This window comes from Tupaia chinensis, unplaced genomic scaffold (assembly GCF_000334495.1).
Source record: "Tupaia chinensis unplaced genomic scaffold, TupChi_1.0 Scaffold000527_1, whole genome shotgun sequence".
In the NCBI taxonomy this organism is placed as follows: Eukaryota; Metazoa; Chordata; class Mammalia; order Scandentia; family Tupaiidae; genus Tupaia; species Tupaia belangeri.
In genome coordinates this window covers 7561400-7579978 of record NW_006160040.1, presented here as the reverse complement: position 1 = coordinate 7579978, position 18579 = coordinate 7561400, and the positions used below count along the sequence as shown (strand labels likewise).

General features: G+C 37.8%; 1 protein-coding gene across 1 annotated transcript in view; it reads left to right on the top strand.

Moving 5' to 3' along the window:
• Positions 1–18579, top strand: part of LAMA4 (laminin subunit alpha 4) — a 154230-nt gene that overhangs the window by 109785 nt on the left and 25866 nt on the right. The window contains exons 17-27 of the mRNA XM_006157017.3: positions 875–1054; positions 2807–2946; positions 5958–6131; positions 6775–6920; positions 7540–7702; positions 8841–8974; positions 9428–9599; positions 12936–13067; positions 14988–15130; positions 17246–17384; positions 17804–17941. Coding sequence (XP_006157079.1) covers positions 875–1054; positions 2807–2946; positions 5958–6131; positions 6775–6920; positions 7540–7702; positions 8841–8974; positions 9428–9599; positions 12936–13067; positions 14988–15130; positions 17246–17384; positions 17804–17941 — 1661 coding nt within the window. The remainder of the gene's footprint in view (positions 1–874; positions 1055–2806; positions 2947–5957; positions 6132–6774; positions 6921–7539; positions 7703–8840; positions 8975–9427; positions 9600–12935; positions 13068–14987; positions 15131–17245; positions 17385–17803; positions 17942–18579) is intronic.

The following is an 18579-nucleotide window of genomic DNA, read 5'->3' as shown; positions in this document are numbered from 1 at the left end:
TATATCATGGAGAATAACTACTGCCATCGCCTTTAGCCTGACATGAATCCTGAGGTTTGTCAAGGTTAGGGAACTCACTCCAATAAGCACAGCTAGTATGAAGCAGATCCAGGATTCAACTCAGCATTCATCAGAATCCAGAAGTGTATGACGTCGAGTTGAATGTTTCCTTACTTTAAATTTTAAAGTTATGACATCATAAAATGAGTCCCAGTTGTTTTGATTATAAAAATAATGTAACTCATGGAAAAATTAGAAAACACAGAAAGAAGAGAGAAGAAAAAACCACCAATCATCTCATCACTTAGACAAAATTTTTGTGGAAAACTTAGGTTATTTTCTTTTATATGCAATGTTTTAACAAAAATGAGATTTTGTTACTGATATTCTTTTGAAACTTGCTTTTCTTATTCAAAAATACCGTTTCTTATTAATTGACTTCTCTACTAGAGTATCATCTATCGCAAAAGTGTTCCATAAAAATACTGTTCCGTAAGAGACAGTGTTATTTAGGACAGATTGCAAACAAAATTCTCATGAGTTAGAATCTCATATGCATTTTCTATAACTTTCTCACTAGTTCCCTAACCTAAGGAAATACTATTACTCTCTCTCTTGCTCTCTCTCTTTCTCTTATTGAGAGAGAACCACATGATTTAATAAGATTTCAGTCTTTCAAACTCAATACTGCTTATAATATTCTTGTGCATCTAACTTATACCATAATTAACATACATTTAAAGATCTTAGATTTGCTCCAAAGTCCAACATTTGAGGTCTTTTGCATCCAGTGCATATGTGAATGTCAACGCTCCCCAACAAATGGCCTGCTTCTGTGCTAAGTGAATGTCTCTGTGGTCTGGTCTGAGTGCAGGTGACGCTCAGCAGCGGCTGAACCGGTCCAAACTGATGGCTGCAGAAGCTAACGAGACCACCATGGCGATCCAACAGGCCACTGCCCTGATGGTTAACAATGTAACCAGCTGGTCACAGAATCTTCACAATTTTGACTCTTCTGCTTACAATGCCGCAGTGGACTCTGCTAGAGATGCAGGTATTACTTAGCTATCATTATCTATCAATATCGTGACAAATCATGACTAGAAGTTGTAATTCTCTAATATGGTTTTGCAGACTACAGTACTTCCATATACATCTAAATTAAGAAACGACTGTATGCATCTGTAGATATAATCTGTCACTAGAGATTTTATCCCAGTTTAAAATACCCATTCCCGTAACAGGAAAATAGCCCCTTCATGTTCATTTTTAACTGTACATTGGTGAGTTCTTTCATGTAACTTCTCACTTAAATTGTTTTTAAAACTTTATCTTTAAAAGATTTGTCTACACAACATCCAACATTTATATTTATAAACATATAGCCTCAAGAAAATTTACTAAATCTGTGTTAAATTTCTCTTCCTCCTAGCTCACCAGTTCCTTCAGCTGATTTCAAAAAAACTTCCAGAACCAGCACTAATTGAAATTGTTCAGATTACTATATCATCCCCTAATAATATTTTGTGATTCTAAACAAAGTAAATGAAAGAGCATACCAGAATATGAGACTTTATAGAGACGCTAATAGAAGATGGCTCCCTTTCTCTGAAACAATTGAGGGCAGGAAGAACTCTGTCTTATATGTGTATCTATTTCCATAATCAAAGTAATGCAATGCTTTAGATATAGTTTATTACCTTCAATTTTTAAAGACTATTACTCTATAAGTGGCTTTTGTGCTCAGGTCCAAACAACAACTGTTTACTTTTATAGTAAGCACTACAATAAACAGTTGCTATTGTTTCATTTAATCCCATTCCTCATGCTGGGAAACACCTTCTAGATACAGAGACTTGTCCTTGATTTGCACTGACATAGTCTCCTGAGTCTACACTTCATTTGGCTCTAGTAAGAGCTTGCCCTTGCCCAGCTGCCAAATGCCCAGTGACCATGCTCCAACCCCCAGGTAGGAGAATGCCCAGACAATATTCATCTTTAGCCCAGTGGCTCTCAAACATGAATGTGCATCAGCAATACCTGGAGGGCTTGTTAAACACAGATGGCTGGACAACACTCCCAGAATTTCTGATTCAGTAGGTTTCTCTCATCAAGCTATACTTTCATGACTTGTGCTCTTTCCTATGAGCATGTTGTGCATTCCAAAAGAAAAGTGCCTAAGAAACAGGGCAGGCTCAGGCCAGGGGGCACAGCTGCGCTTGGAAGCATCAAGGGGAATGTATGCCTTGTCCCAGCCACTTCCTCTTTTGCTGTCTCCCACCTCCCTCAACACCCAAAGGTTGTTTTCTTCTTCAGCAGGATGAGAAAAATATCGGTGTGGTCTACTTACAGCATTATTTTTGTCTGGGACTACAGACCATGGCTGCCCACCCTGAGTCTGGCACAACTGCCACTTTCCTGGTTTCCTCCATCTATTAATAGCCTTCTTAATAGCAATAGTGTGATTCGTGCATGGACATTTGGAAAACAACACCCTCCCCCCCCCCAATTCACCTAGCATTCCTCCTGATCTGTAATTATCAGTTACCTTGGAAACTCCAGCAGAACCTGTTCTATATGATTAAAGGAACACCTGCATATTTGTCACGGATCCTGCCCTTTAGAAATGTACATTACAAGTCAGCATGCTCTACATGCAAATAGGGGAGTTGATTCGCTTTGGGCTTTACCATTAATTTTGCAGGAGTAAGCGTAATTTCTTGTGAATTTGTTCTCTTCACCTGATTCTTGCAACATACTTAATACTGAGATATTTACTCCAGTGACTCATTTTTATTAACTACAGTAAGAAATTTGACAGAAGTTGTGCCTCAGCTCCTGGATCAGCTTCGTACGGTTGAGCAGAAGCGGCCTGCAAGCAATGTTTCTGTCAGCATCCAGAGGATCCGAGAGCTCATTGCTCAGACCAGAAGTGTCGCCAGCAAGGTAACTGATGAAAGGCATTATCCATCACTCGGTAATAATGAGAGCGTGAGGCGGAGCTCAATTCCTCAGGCAGCTTCCAGAGACCGAACCTTTCTAATGTATTATCCAGCTCAGTAGTTCTCAGCCCCAGCTGTTCAATAGAATCACATGAGGAGCTTTGAAAAATAGACTAATGCGTGCCCCAACCTCAAAGCAATAGATCAGGCTCTCTAGAAGGACCCAGCACCTGCAGTTTTGAGAAGCTCTCTGATTATTCCAGGAATTAGAATCACATAGTTAACCTGGTCAACAAAGCTAATAGAGCAAAGGAAATCAAGTAAAGCCCCCCAAATAGTCAATTCATTCTCATTATTATTATTTCTTATTTTAACAGGGATTTTAGTACAAGTATCACATGGAACAATCTTGCCTTCCTGTCCTGCTTCTTTAAGAAATTATCTGCTACAACACAGATTATTTCAAGTTTTTATGGACCACTCCACAGGCTTGACTGAGGAATCACATACTGGCTAAGCTGAACAAACTCAACAAAACTTTATTCTGAGATACTTGCATAGAAGTAACCTAGCAACACCATAACTAGAGCCAGCATTGGTAGAAATACATCCTGACATAATAATTGGCATTTTCAGTGTGGCAAAGTAGAGCTTGTCCTTGAACTTCTTTTTAATTTGTCTTTCATTGATTTATGGAACTGCCGCATTTTTCACACCAAATTGTGCATTTCATTTCCTAATTAAGAATTGTCTCTACTGGGCTATTGACCCTAGTTACTGACAGAAAGAGGAGTTAGAACTCAACTATTTTATAATGAAGAAGATTATTCTTGGTAAATATCACCACCTTTTAAATGATAATATGACAAATGGCCCATCCCACAAATTATCTTATTTAGATACCTCAACAAACATTTTAAGCCATGTTTATTTTTAAGGTACCTCAAGAAATAACATTCTAGGGGCTATCACTGGACTCCCATGTGGCCGACCACTTGGCTTGAAACTCAGGCCAGGCATGTGTGCATGTGTGCCCAAAATCCTGAGAGAAGAAGAATCTAGGAGAAGAAATTGCAGTGCAGACCTCCCCCAGGACATGATTTCTCACTTTCTCTCTCTCTCTCTCTCTCTCTCTCTCTCTCTCTCTCTCTCTGTATCTCCAGTGAGAGCACGTGCCCTATAACAAAAATTTTTGTTAAAAGAAAAAGAAAACATTCTTTGGGCCAGCCTGCCACATGGTAGTCAGGCAGCTGGATCCTACTTGGTCGATCACCTGGTTTGAGTGTCATACCCAGTAGTTTGAGAAACATGCTGAGCACATGGGTATGTGTGCTCAAAATGCCCAAGGCAAACAGAAATGGAAGAGAAGGAATTGCATCATGACCACTACTCATGGTGGTGGTGGTGGTGGTGGGTACTTTCTTGCTCTCTCTTTCTCTCTGTCCCCCTCCAACAAGTACACACTCTCTCTGTCAAATTAAAACAAAACAAAACAAAAAAGCATTCTAGATCTCAGGTTTCTGTGAGCTTTCTTGTAATATTATTTACTTGGAGTATAACTTTGGGCCCTCACCATCTAAAATCATTTTCTAAAGAGAATCTTGGCCCTAAATTTGGGAGCTCACTGAGCCTCCCAAAATGAGATGCTTTCTGTGCAGACATGTATTCTTCTCAGACTCACTTTTTTACAAAAAGACTTCAATCCCACACACTGCTTGATTGTTTATTAGAATGTATTAATCTTTACTCAACTGGCAACACTGGACAGCCTTGCTCTAGGCAGAATAGAATCTGGAGCTCACTATCAACATTAGCCAAATCGATATTAATTAGTTGATGTAAATACATCAAATTGTTCAGAAACGTTTGTACAAATAGCAGGAGTCAACATAGTCCATCCATTTCTGAGTACTCTCAAATTTACCCACAAATCAGACCAATTAAGCTTATCATGTCAGGGTTCTTAGAAAGAAGCAGAGATTATGCTGTTGTGATGCCCTTCTCAGAAACATTATAAAAAATACTTTAATGAACTTATCATTATCTTATTAAAGTGATAGAGGCAAGCACTGGAAAGCCCTTTATGGTTATCGTCTTATTTCATTCTCATAGCTAATTTATTGTCCTCATTTTATAGATGAGGAAACTTCAAGTTAAGCAGCTTGCTCATGGTCAGATAGCTGAGTCACAGAACCAGGTTTCAAACCTGATGTAAGTCAACAATGCTGTGTCTTAGAACCCCCCAACTGAGTAGATATGATCAAAAATGATACTCACAGAGTCACCCCATCCTCCTTTAATAAGGACCCTGGGAAGAAAGTCCTAGTTGTAGTAGTATACAGGAGTAGTTATAATTCTCCTAAACAATTAATTGTGTATATTTTTAGGGCCATAATTTTATGAGCATTGTGTAACTGTCCAGGAATCCCTTCAAGTTGTTTGGTGTACTCAACTTAAGAGTTTATATAGTTCATTGTGGAATTTTTTTTTTTTGGAGAGATTTTTGCTACAGGGTGTGTGAGCTCACCAGAAAGACAGTGAAACAGACAGAAAGTGAAAAATCACCCCCCAGGGGGATGGCCACACCATAATCCCTTCTCTTCCATTCTCCTTTCGGGATCTTGAGCATGCACGCACATGTGTCCAGCATGAGTTTAAGCCACTGGGTCCAGGACTCAAACCGCAGTCGACTACGTGGGAGTCCAGTGACATAGCCATTACGCCAACTGCTGGTCCTGTGGAATTCATATTTATCGTCATTCTTTGATCTCTTTGTCACCTTTTGTTTTGTTTTATTTTCCTTAACTTCCATTTAAGTTTAAATTGTCACACTGTAATCAACCCTAAATCCTTTCTCTAACAAGGAGAAGATGGATGTAAGTAAATAAATACAGAAATGGAGGAATCTAAAGCTTAGGCGCCTCCACTGAGAATTAGGAAAGACTATTGAGAACTGTGGGAACACATCTGCCCATTTCTGCAGTGTGCTAGTAATGGAACAATTTTGTAATCCAGGTCCAGGTCTCCATGATGTTCGATGGCCAATCAGCTGTTGACGTGCATCCCAAAACCAGTATGGATGACTTAAAGGCCTTCACATCCCTGAGTCTTTACATGAAACCTCCAGTGAAGCAGCCAGAACTGGCTGGGACTCCAGATCAATTTATCCTGTACCTCGGAAGCAAAAGTGTAAGAGCATGAGATCTTGAAGAAGGGAATAATACTGAAAAGGAAAACTGCTTTTTCTCCTGCCTAAAATAAAGCTACCTAGGCAAACAAATAAAAGTTCCCCTCTGATAACTCGAAAGATAACAAATAACTTTTATGGATGACTAGAGAATTGATTTAAGGACAAGTGATTCCTTCTCCATGTGGGATATTTCTGAGATCATCTTATATCAGCACCACACTACTGACTTTAATGAGTGGGAATGGAACATTTCAAAGACTGAGAACAACAGCAATTTATTATGCTGTTTGATGCTAAATCCTACTTGAAGACGCATAGAGACTGGTATTGTCGGGCTATATTATGTCCCTAGGTTAGCCTGTTGGCACACTCCTGGCAGCCATCGGATTTCCCCCAGTCTGCTGTTATTCACCTCCCTGTCGACTATGCTCTCAGAGCAAGCTCAGAGGGCAGCAGAGTCTGAGGCAGCCACGGGAAGAGGCACTGCCCAATCCAATTAGAAATTTGGATAATAGTTTAGAACAGAAGTTGCCAGTGTACAACCAAGTATTTGTTTTGCTTGTTGTCCTTAAAAGACATGAAAAAGTAAAAGATGGTATTTATTCATGCAAATTTTACTTAAGTGATTTCTTGACATTTCAGGCCAAAAAAGAATATATGGGCCTTGCCATCAAAAATGATAACCTGGTATATGTCTATAATTTGGGAAATAAGGATGTGGAGGTTCCACTTGACTCTAAGCCTGTCAGTTCCTGGCCTGCTTACTTCAGCATTGTCAAGATCGAAAGGTAACGTGAATCTATGACACGGGGCTTATATGCACATTTCATAAGAAATCTACTGAATGCACTCTCTCTCTCACACACACACAATGGTCTTGGGAAGGTTATAAATGACATTTTCTTCCCTTTTTTCTTGCTCCCCTTCCTTCCATCATTTTTGTGTTTCTTCTCAATACTTCAGTGGAAAAAATTAGAAAAAAGTAATCATCACATCTGGGTAGTGATGATTATTAGATCTTTCTTTGATCTATGAATTGATTCCAAGGTGAAATGCCTTTTCCCCATCCAATTGATTGCCAATATGCTGTAAAAGCTTATTAATATGACGAAATCAAATCACCGATTTTTTAATGAGGAAACTTTAACATTTTGGCATTAAAAATATTTTCTAGGGGTCAGCAGGTGGTACAATGGTTAAGGTGCTGGACTCCCACGTGGCTGACTACGGTTTGAATCCCAGACCTGGCGGCTTGCTTTCTCACTTTCCTTTTCTTTCTCTCTCTGTCTCTCTCTGGTCAAATTAATAATAGTAATAATAATAACAAATAAAATAAATAATTCTTTTTAAAAATATATTTTCTATAAATTATCTGGCTATAAAACATGAAATGATTTATCTCAACAGGGTAGGAAAACATGGAAAGGTGTTTTTAACAGTCCCAAGTCTAAGTAGCACAGCAGAGGAAAAGTTTATCAAAAAGGGGGAATTTTCAGGAGATGACTCCTTACTGGATCTGGAACCTGAGGACACTGTGTTTTATGTTGGTGGGGTGCCTTCGAACTTCAAGGTAAGCTTTACGACTACACTTTTTCTTTTTTTTGAGAGGTTTTCGCTATAGGGCGCGTGCGCTCGCCAGACAGACAGAGAGAGAGAGAGACATAGAGACAGAAAGCTAGAAATCACTCCCCAGGGGGGATGGTCACACCGCAATCCCTTCTCCTCCATTCTCCTCTCGGGATCTTGGGCACGCACGCACCTGCGCCCGGCGTGAGTTCTAAGCCACCGGGTCCGGGACGCGAACCGCAGTCAACTACATGGGAGTCCAGAGACATAGCCATTACACTAACTGCTGGTTCCCGCAACTACACTTTTATTACAAACCTACAGTGATTGTCTTTGGAAAGCCATAAATCCTGTAATGTTTCTAAGGTGAAGAGAACATTGATATCTTTTAAAGAGCTTAGTCAATGGGTCATAGAATTCTAAATCAGAACCTGTAAAACTCGTACATAAATCTTGTCTATGGTACTCATATTTTTAGTATCACCTACTTTCAAACTACTTAACACTTGAATATCAATTAATTTCATTCTATATATGCATATGTAATTAATATCATTCCCACCCCTGCAGAAGTATCTGTACCTTATATAACACCACAATGTGGATCCCGTCTTCAGCTTCGCAGGTGGAAGTTTCAAAAACTCAATTACCTCAACTAATACAGGCATGAAATAAAGTATCTGAGATGAGAGCACCAGTAGGGCTTAGGACATGAGACTTGATAAAGGGAAGATAAAGGAGTTGCCCAAGAAGAAGGAAAGTTGACCTAGGGTTTCAATCCCAGGGCTACTTCCTAGTTATAGGCATATTATTGAACTTTCCTGAGAATTATTGTCACTCTCTTTATATAAAAACAGAAGTACCTACTTCATAGAACTGGTGGGGGAACTGACTTTTATTATGAACTTGACCAGCAAGTAGTTTATGCTCAGTAATTCCTTCCTTCTCTGCTCAGATATGCACAACTAACAAGCCACGGTTTATCTCACAGAATGGCCTAGAGTAGACACAACTCAGTCTGGAAAGATGAGTTTATCAATGGGCAGGTCCCCTTGACCTAATATTAGCTTTATTATCTGATTTGTGATGCTTGAGCGCAATATACTCATGAGGCAGTTGGCTTTATTCTGTCTATTCTACAGCTCCCTGCGAGCTTAAACCTTCCTGGCTTCATTGGCTGCCTGGAATTGGCCACTCTGAATAATGAAGTGATCAGCTTGTACAACTTTAAGCACATCTATAATATGGATCCCTCCAAATCAGTGCCCTGTGCCAGGTAAGAAATAATTAAGAGTACTAAAGGCTTTGATAGTCATGCAGAGCAACAGACAGAAGTGTGCATTACTATTAGATTCTCAAACTTTTCTTTGGAGAAACCAGTGTTGAAATTGCACAACGGTCATGCCTGCAGAAGTTCTTGAATATTTTTCTACCACAGATGAGCACACACAAGTTTTAACAGCATTAAATGACTGGTTTACAACCTTCAGAGGCTGGAGTTTCCCTGGAGACTTCAGTTGTCTTAACATATAGGATAGAGAAGAAATCCACTAACAACAATTTATTTAATTTACCTGTAAATACATTTTATCTCCCCTCTGTAGCAAACAGGACTTCATTTAAATGCTATGTGAGAAACATGAAAGTTATGAGAATGGGTTAAAAAGGCCTCACTTGTAAAAGGGAAACAGAGCTGTAATATTTACATGTTCTCATGTTTTCATTTCAGAGATAAACTCGCCTTCACTCAGAGTCGGGCTGCCAGTTACTTCTTCGATGGCTCTAGCTATGCTGTGGTGAGAGATATCACAAGGAGGGGGAAATTTGGACAGGTGACTCGCTTTGACATAGAAGTTCGCACACCCGCAGACAATGGCCTCGTGCTCCTGATGGTCAATGGAGTAAGTGATTATTTCAGGATTACCAATTTTCATCTTTTTTTTTTCACTTAGCTCATTTAATATTCTGCATAATTATTGTATGTTGACCCACTTTTTTTCTTTTTTTATTTCTATTTCTTTTATACATTCAATCATGTTACTTAGCTTACAAAGTGAATATTCCAACATGTGTACATTTCTCACCAGTCCAGTTCACCAGACTAGACAGTTATCTTCAATAGATACTAATCCATTTCTTTGTCCCATAAATGCCTTGCCTCTCTATTTCTTTCCTTAATGTCCTTCTCTGATGCAATTGCATTTCTTGGCCTATGATAATTTTTCTACTTCTTTTCTTTTATTTCCTTAGTTTCTGCTATTCATTTTTCCAGGAGCCCTCTCAGGTTGAGGGTGCCATGCCATCAAATTGAATTTTTAGCTCAGAAAACAAAGTTATATTGCTCTTTTCAGGAAAATTATGATAGCCATAAGTAAAGAAGCTCTGAAGTACATTTTCCCACACTAGATGTCTGGGTATATATTAAATATGCCTTTTCACAAACTGAAGGAACAATGAAGAAGATCAACACCAAGATCTAGATGAGCAACATATGTGTGCAAAAATTCAGCCTTGATCTCCTGACTTTTCAAAATTATATGCCTTAATTAGAAAAAAAAAAAAAGACACAAAACTTGCATGCTTACTGGGTATTTACATATATACATATGAATTAATGCACATACACAAGTATACATACATGTGATGTAAGTATGCTATAAAACATTCAAAACTAACAATAAAAGACAAGTTATACAAAGATTAAATAAAATAGACACATAAAAATAGATAAAATATTTATAACAGAGATGAAATAAAAATTTCACTTAGTGACACAGAAACCTTTTGTTCTCATTAATTTTTTTTTTTTTTTGGAGAAGTTTTTGCTGTAGGGTGCATGCACTCGCCAGACAGAGAGAGATAGAGAGACAGAAAGCGAGAAATCACCCCCCAGGGGGGATGGCCATGCCACGATACCTTCTCCTCCATTTTCCTCTCGGGATCATGGGCACGCACGCGCTGGCGTGAGTTTAAGCCACCGGGTCCGCGACTCAAACCACGGTCGATTAGGTGGAGTCCAGTGACATAGCCATTACGCTAACTGCTGGTCCCCTTTCTTTCTTTCTTTTTTTCTCTCTTAACTAAAAATTATTTTTGATAGCAGTGTTAGAACAATGTAACTAAATATTTTTTAAAATATTGTTAATTCTTGTGATACAGTGAGTTAAAACTCTTGCCATGAGTCATTTATTTCAATACTAAGTTTTACTACTGGCTGTCTTAACTGAATAAGATATCTTACCAAAAAAAAAAGTAAGGAGAGTTGGCCATGCCTACAAAATCATATACAGTTTTTCCATCTGTTCTCCAACTGGCAAAGGTTATCTTTGAGATTTGGCTGGCACACGTTCCTCTTCCTTGATGTCAGTTCTTACAAGCTAACCAAATACTTTATCATTTTGTAAATGCTAATAAGAGGGTTCAAAACCATTGAAATTCTTGATTTGAAGAATTTTTAAAACAGAAGTTTCTTCTCACAGTGTCTTAATAGTTGCAAGTATGAGAGTTTTTATAGGTGGTATACTTATACTGTTTTCATCAACAAAATTGTTTAACAATAGAAAATTTTTCAAACATACTTTTTAGAAACCATCTCTCCACACTATAACTTTCTTCAAAAAACAAGAATTATTTTTTATTCATCGTTATAGTACCCTTACCTTGAAGTGACAGATCAAATGTGTTTATTTTTTTAGTCACTTTCATACAACTAAAAGATATTTGTCATCATAAGTAAAGATCAACAAATTTAGAATAATTCATTTATAAGAAAAAGATCTAATTCTCTTTCAGTTTGGTAGCATTCTTAATAATTTGCAAGAGGTGACTAGCAAACATCTTTGTGTCTCAAAATATTTTCACATCACTCTATATCCCAATACAAAATTATTGTAAATAGTCTATTTTTAAGTCATCGCATCATGAGTCCTTAACAAAGCACGCATAAAATGAAACACAATTGTAGTACACTAGAAGTGAAGAGATGGCTGAGGGCCACCTCTAACTCTGGTGCAGAACCCCACTTCAGAAAACTCACATATTATGTGAATTTTGTGAAAGGCTGACAAGAAAATGAAATGAAAAGCTGTGTTCAATAACCCGTATAGTACATATTAAAGGTTAGTATCCTCTTCTACTTTAGCTTATTGTAATTAGTGTAAGTAGAATTTAAAATATTGTCTCTCTGAGCACCAATAAATTGTTTTCTCTACTCTCAGAAATACACAAACTCCACTCCGGAGATGACGTTTTGTGGAATAGTGACTTTACCACAATACTCCATTTTTCAAATCCATGCAATTCTTTACTTATAAACTGTATTCCAAAACAAGCAAGTTTGACCTGTAAATGATTTGAGTGTTACAGAATTCATTTGTTTTCAAATACCCTGTGTCCAAGTGCATGATAATTCTATATATTTTCATAAATTCAACATTTAGAAATAATTTTAAAATGGCCTTTTAATGTCCATATTTGTAATAATTTAGGGGAATCTTTTCATTGTACCTTAAAGTTATTTTCAGTGTTACCAATGTTCATCTTAAAAATGAGTGGAATTACATCTCTTGACCTGTTACAATTTTCAAAATTTGCCCGAAGACAAGGCAGTTGAATAAATGTGGCATGTTATACTGTTTTCAAGAGTTTTAAAAGGTCAATAATGAAAACTTAAAATTTCATTTATTAATATGTAAAGTAACATAAAAATGAAAGAAGATAGTTATTTGAGATTAGGTACAAATATTAACACTTACATATTAACATGAGAAATAACTGACATGGAAGTAGCTGTCATTTTCATTTCATAATAAGAATTTCACAGAGAGTTCCTTAGCCTTCAAATAATTTCAACACTGAAAAAAACACAATGTTGTTGCTTGTTTTTTTTCTTTTTTTTTTTTTAGAGGTTTTTGCTATAGGGCGCGTGTGCTCGCCAGACAGACAGAGAGAGACATAGAGACAGAAAGCGAGAAATCACCCCCCAGGGGGGATGGTCACACTGCAATCCCTTCTCCTCCATTCTCCTCTCGGGATCTTGGACACGCACGCACACGCGCCTGGCGTGAGTTTTAAGCCACCGGGTCTGGGACACGAACTGCAATCGACTACACGGGAGTCCAGCGACATAGCCATTACGCTAACTGCTGGTTCCCACAATGTTGTTTCTTGAACTCATCTAAATCTGTCTACACTTTCATAATAGCAGATACGCCCATTTACAATCTTTCTCTTCACAGAGTGCATTTTTCAGCCTGGAAATGCGCAATGGATTCTTGCATGTATTCTATGACTTTGGATTCAGCAATGGCCCTGTGCATCTTGAAGACACGTTGAAGAAAGCTCAAATTAATGATGCAAAGTATCATGAGGTACAGAATAGTCTTGCTGGTTTTGTTTATTGTACTTAGATCTAGTGATCTCATCATGTGACTGAATAAGATGGGCAGGGTAGTAACTGAACTGAACACTCACATCCAAATAGCAGTTGAAGGGTCTCATTGTTTCAGATTTGTCTGGTACATAATCTTCTTTTCTGATGTCAGTTCTTATAAGCTAATCAAATATTGTATCATTTTGTAAACTCTAATAAAAGGGTTCAAAGCCATGAAATCCTTCTGTTGAGGGATTCTTAAAACAGGTTAGAAATTTCTTCCCATAGTGTCTTAATAGTTGCAAATATGAGAGTTTGCCCACATCTACTACTCAACTCCAGAAAAAAACATTTGCATTAAAAGAATATTTTTCTCAAAAAGACATTTCTAATAAAAGATTCACTGAAATATTTCTTTAATAGGTCCATTAACCAAGTCCCCTGCAAAACATCGGCCATTAAATGGCACTCCTACAGAAGCCTTCCATCCATTTGTTGAACATACCAGAGTATATACACAGCCATTTTTAAAGTCTATTCATCTGTCACTTCCATGGGGAAGAGAGACAGAAAGACACCACTTCTAACACTTGACACTGCAATACATCATTTTCTCCCCACCCCACCCCAGTTTTACACAGCCCCAGATCATGGGCATATGCATGCCTGGCATACTCAGGGAGGTCTTCAGGCAAGAACCTGGAACCTCTCTATGTGGATCAGTCTTGAAGCGCAAGTTTTACCACTGCACCACTGTCCAGCCCCATAGCCATTTTGATTATTATCTTTTGAGACCCACTAAATGTAAAAGTAGTAGATAGAAGTAAATATAGAATTGCCTTTTAAATTATTTATCCAAAATTTAGAAAATACTAACACAATTTTTCTTATAAAGAGAACCCACAAAGAACACTCTTAAGACATGAAACATTAAGTGCAGCTCACTGAAAATATACTTCATCTATTTTCATTGACTACCACTTTAAATACACAATTTGATAAAGCAAGTAAAAGGTATAATATCTTTCATGCTGAACCTAAATGCAGGGGATAAGAGTGTTCATTTCCCTTTTCCGTTCAAAACTTTATGAGGATGGTTCATAATAAAAGGAGAATATTTTAACTATTTCTCTAATAGGATGTTTGCAGATCCAGTATAGCTATTTCTTATGCCATCAAATAATAACACGAGGTAACATGCAGTCTAGAGTCCAGAAGGCACCTGCTTCCGAGTTCAGTAGTGGTCAACAGGGACTGGGAGATGGGGAAAATAAGAAATTATTATGTAAGTATAAGTTTCGGCTATCCTGGATGAGTAAGTTCTAGAGATCTCCTGTGTCTTCTAAACAACATAATGCCTAGAGTCAACAACAATTCAAAAATTATTAAGAGGGTATATCTCTTGTTAAGTGTGATTAACACTCACACACACACACACACACAAAGACAAAAGGAAAATTTGGAAAGTGTTGGGTGTATCTATTACCTCAATTGTGGTGATGTATAGCGTTTACAAACACATCAAACTATATACATTAAACATGCAGTTTTTTGTATATCAATTATATCTCAATAAAGCTGTTTTTAAAGAAGAAGAATGCACCTGCTTATAGTTCTTTCCTAAATCCCCTCAGAAAGGGCTGGAGAAAACAGTAGATCTCATGGCACAATTTTTCTTCGGCCAGCTCCATCTTCATATAGACATTTTTGCCCAGGAAATGTGAGCTGCTGGTTGTAGAAGCAAGAGTTTCATTTCTGTGAGTAAGAAATGAAAATCTATTCCTTGTTCTGTGAACAAACAAGCACACAGACATGGAGGACCAACTCTCATATCCAGAATCATTAAAATGTGTGAAGTGTTCAAAAATCTGATTATTAAACAGTTGATCAAGGCTTTGCTATGTGTTATTTCTCCCAGATCTCAATCATTTACCACAATGATAAGAAAATGATCTTAGTAGTTGACAGACGACATGTCAAGAGCATGGATAATGAAAAGATGAAAATACCTTTTACGGATATATACATTGGAGGGGCTCCCCCAGAAATCTTACAATCCAGGTAAGGGTTTTTGTTCAGTAGCTGCTTGCTCCTAACAACGACTGAGCTGAGTATTCAACATCCAGGAGAAGTCTAGTAGAAAGTTTAAGCACACCCACTTGCTACTTTCACACACAATGTCCTCAGCTGTGAGCACACACATTCAGACACCCACAGGCCCTCTGCAGTCAGTCTTCATGACCTCCTTAAATTAGCACTAAAGATTTCTTTGCCATAATATTCTTAGAACATAATCTAATACAATTTTTCTCATGAACAAGTGGAAAGGCAGAGCATGTATATTATGAGAAGACAAGACAGCATTGTCATCTTTTTGTTTTATCCTAATTTAAACATATTTTGGGGACCAGCAGATAGTATAATAGTTAAGTGGTTGGACTCCCACACGGCCTACTGCAGTCCAAGTTCCAGACCAAGTGGCTTGAAACTCACTCCTGGTGTGTGTGGGTGCATGCCCAAAATCCTAAGAGGAAAATGAGAAGGTTGAGGCAGGGCCATCACCCCCACCCCTGGGGAGTGATTTCTTGGTTTCTGTCTCTCTGTCTTTCTCTGTCTCTCCAGCAAGCTTATGCTAAAGAAAAAAAAAATCTCTCAGAAAAACACTTATTTTAAATTCTTCAATAGCCTCTGTGGATGCAAAATTTTTTAAGGTATCCAAGGGGTTGTCAACTACATATAAAGAAATATATATTCTTATATAATCAAAAATTCAATGGTCTTTTATTGCAATCAGTTCATATCATTAAAAACCCTTAAAACTGAGAGGCAACTTTAGGATAATCCAGTTCAGCGATGCTCAACGATGTGTCTCATTGGAATAAACCAGAGAACTTTATTAAGTTCCACTGCCTGTGACCACTTCCCAGGTATTCTGATTGGTGTGGGATAAAGCCCACATAATATAAAAAAAAAAAAAACCCTTCCCAGTCAGGTGAGTATACTGTGCAAATAGAATTTGAGAACTGCTAATAGAGTCCAACTCCTCACTCAATACAGAATCCCCCCCTCCATAGCCCTCACACCTCTGTTGCAACGAATTTTGTGATGTATATATGATTACCTCAGACAACCCCAAAAAAAGTCTACTTTCAATACTTGAATTGCTGCGCAGCTCTTCCTTACCTTGAGTCAAAACCAGTGATACCATTTTCCATGCTGAATGCAATGCTTCATATTTAAAGAAGCTCTCCAAACTTCCTTTCCAAATTAAACACACTCTTCAGTTTTTTCAACCACGTCACATGAGACCTTTAACAATTACGGTTGCCACCATATGCACCCAGCCTGCCAATTAGCACAGTCTTCTGGGCATGATCTTGTCAGAAGAGAATATGGCGGGGCTATTACCCATTTGTTTGACTGCTGTCAATCTACAGTACATTCAAACCATGGTAATTTGGTCAAAACTAACTGCAAATTTATTCAGTATACAATATTATGTTCTTAGGCACTTCCTGTATACCAAGTATAATGATAGGTATTACAGTAGGATCACAGTATTGAACAAAATGCCATCCCTGATATAAGGACAAGGGATTTCTTGCTTTCCTAGAGACACAAAGGCCCAGTGTTCACGAAGGCTTGCCTCTGGCCTTAGTTGGTTAAAGTCAAGTGACTGTTGCAAATAAGGCCAAGAAGATGGGTTTATTATCTCAGTGGAAGTCTAAAGAATTTGAACCTAGGTACTTATGGTATTACTTGTACCATAAGAGAGTATCTTAGTTTTCTTTTATAGGTTAAACCCTGTAAAATTGCCAACCGTTGACAATTTTTGGACCTGTATGATGTCAGCTCCCTATGGTCCAACCTAATAATCATCTATAAAGGGAAAATAATAGCATCTCCATTTATCTCACTACTTTATTACAAATATGAGATGATGGTAAGTTAAATGATTTCAAAAACTGTAAAAGGTATAAAAATAGACTTGATTCAGATTCAGAAAACTCTTCTATAGGCAGATTAAATATTATGATGTTCTTATCCAAGAAAGCATGAGAATATGGATGGTTTCAGCCCTCACAAATGACTGCATGTAAACTCAAATTCCATAGCCTATGTATGGAGGGTATCATTATCATTGCTGTGTCAGTAAAAACTGGTTTTCTTTTCCAGGACTCTAAGAGCACATCTACCCCTAGATATCAACTTTAGAGGATGTATGAAGGGTTTCCAGTTTCAAAAAAAAGATTTCAATTTACTGGAACAGACAGAAACCTTGGGAGTTGGATACGGGTGCCCAGAAGACTCTCTGGTAAGTACCACTCAAGCAAAAGCTTTTGAATAAATAGACTCAGGCTTACCACTCTCAAAGACTAAAAGAGCTCTATTCAGCTTCGCTGTGATTTTAGGTACACCTTGAGTTTCTTCTGCCACCAACAGAAAGAAGAAGCACTAATCTAGAAAGGCTCATGGGGTTCTTTTGCTTCCATTTTCAGTGGATGGAGCACCCAAAGTTCAGAGAGGCTGCATGAGTCACGTTGCTCACTCAGGATGAAGTTAAGAAGCTGAAACCCACTAGACAATACAGGAGGGCTAGCTTGTGTGAATCCAGCATAAACCAGAAGTCAAGACAAACTATATAGAAACTCGCAGGCAGGACCCTTCATATATTAGAAATTGACATGTAAACATTTGATAATTATGTTAAAACACTATTTTTTTGTCACACAGATATCTCGTAGAGCGTATTTCAATGGACAGAGTTTCATTGCTTCAATACAGAAAATATCTTTCTTTGATGGCTTTGAAGGAGGTTTTAATTTCCGAACACTACAGCCAAATGGGTTACTCTTCTATTATGCTTCAGGGGTAAGTACTTGTTTTTCCTTGAAGAGATTTCTTTGTGATAATTTTTTTGTCTATTAAAAATAATTTTTGTGTATTTTAAAAGTGATTTTCAGTTCAGTTCAGGTTGACTTTGACTAACAGGTATACACACAGAGGCTTCATTTCAGATACTTTATAAAATATTTTATATATAGAGAGAGAGATTTATATAAATTATATATGTAACATTTATATATGTATGTTATATATATAATATTTATATGTGTATTCTATATATATATAATATATATAAAGTAAGAGTTCTCTTTTTGAGAGAGAGATTTTTGCTACAGGGTGCATGCACTCACCAGAGAGACAGAGAGAGATAGACAGAGAAAGAGAAAAATCACCCCCCAGGAGGATGGTCACACAACAATCCCTTCTCCTTCAGTCTCCTCTCCATATTTTTGGCACACACACACAGACACACACACCTGGTGTGAGTTTCAAGCCAATGGGTCCAGGACTCAAACCATGGTCGACTACATGGGGGTCCAGTGACGTAACCATTATGCCATCTGCTGGTGCCAAGAGTTCTTAACCTTGGATTCATAGACCTCTCAAGGGTTTGTGGATTGAATCCAGGGGAACTGTGAACTTAAAGGAGAAAAAAATTACAT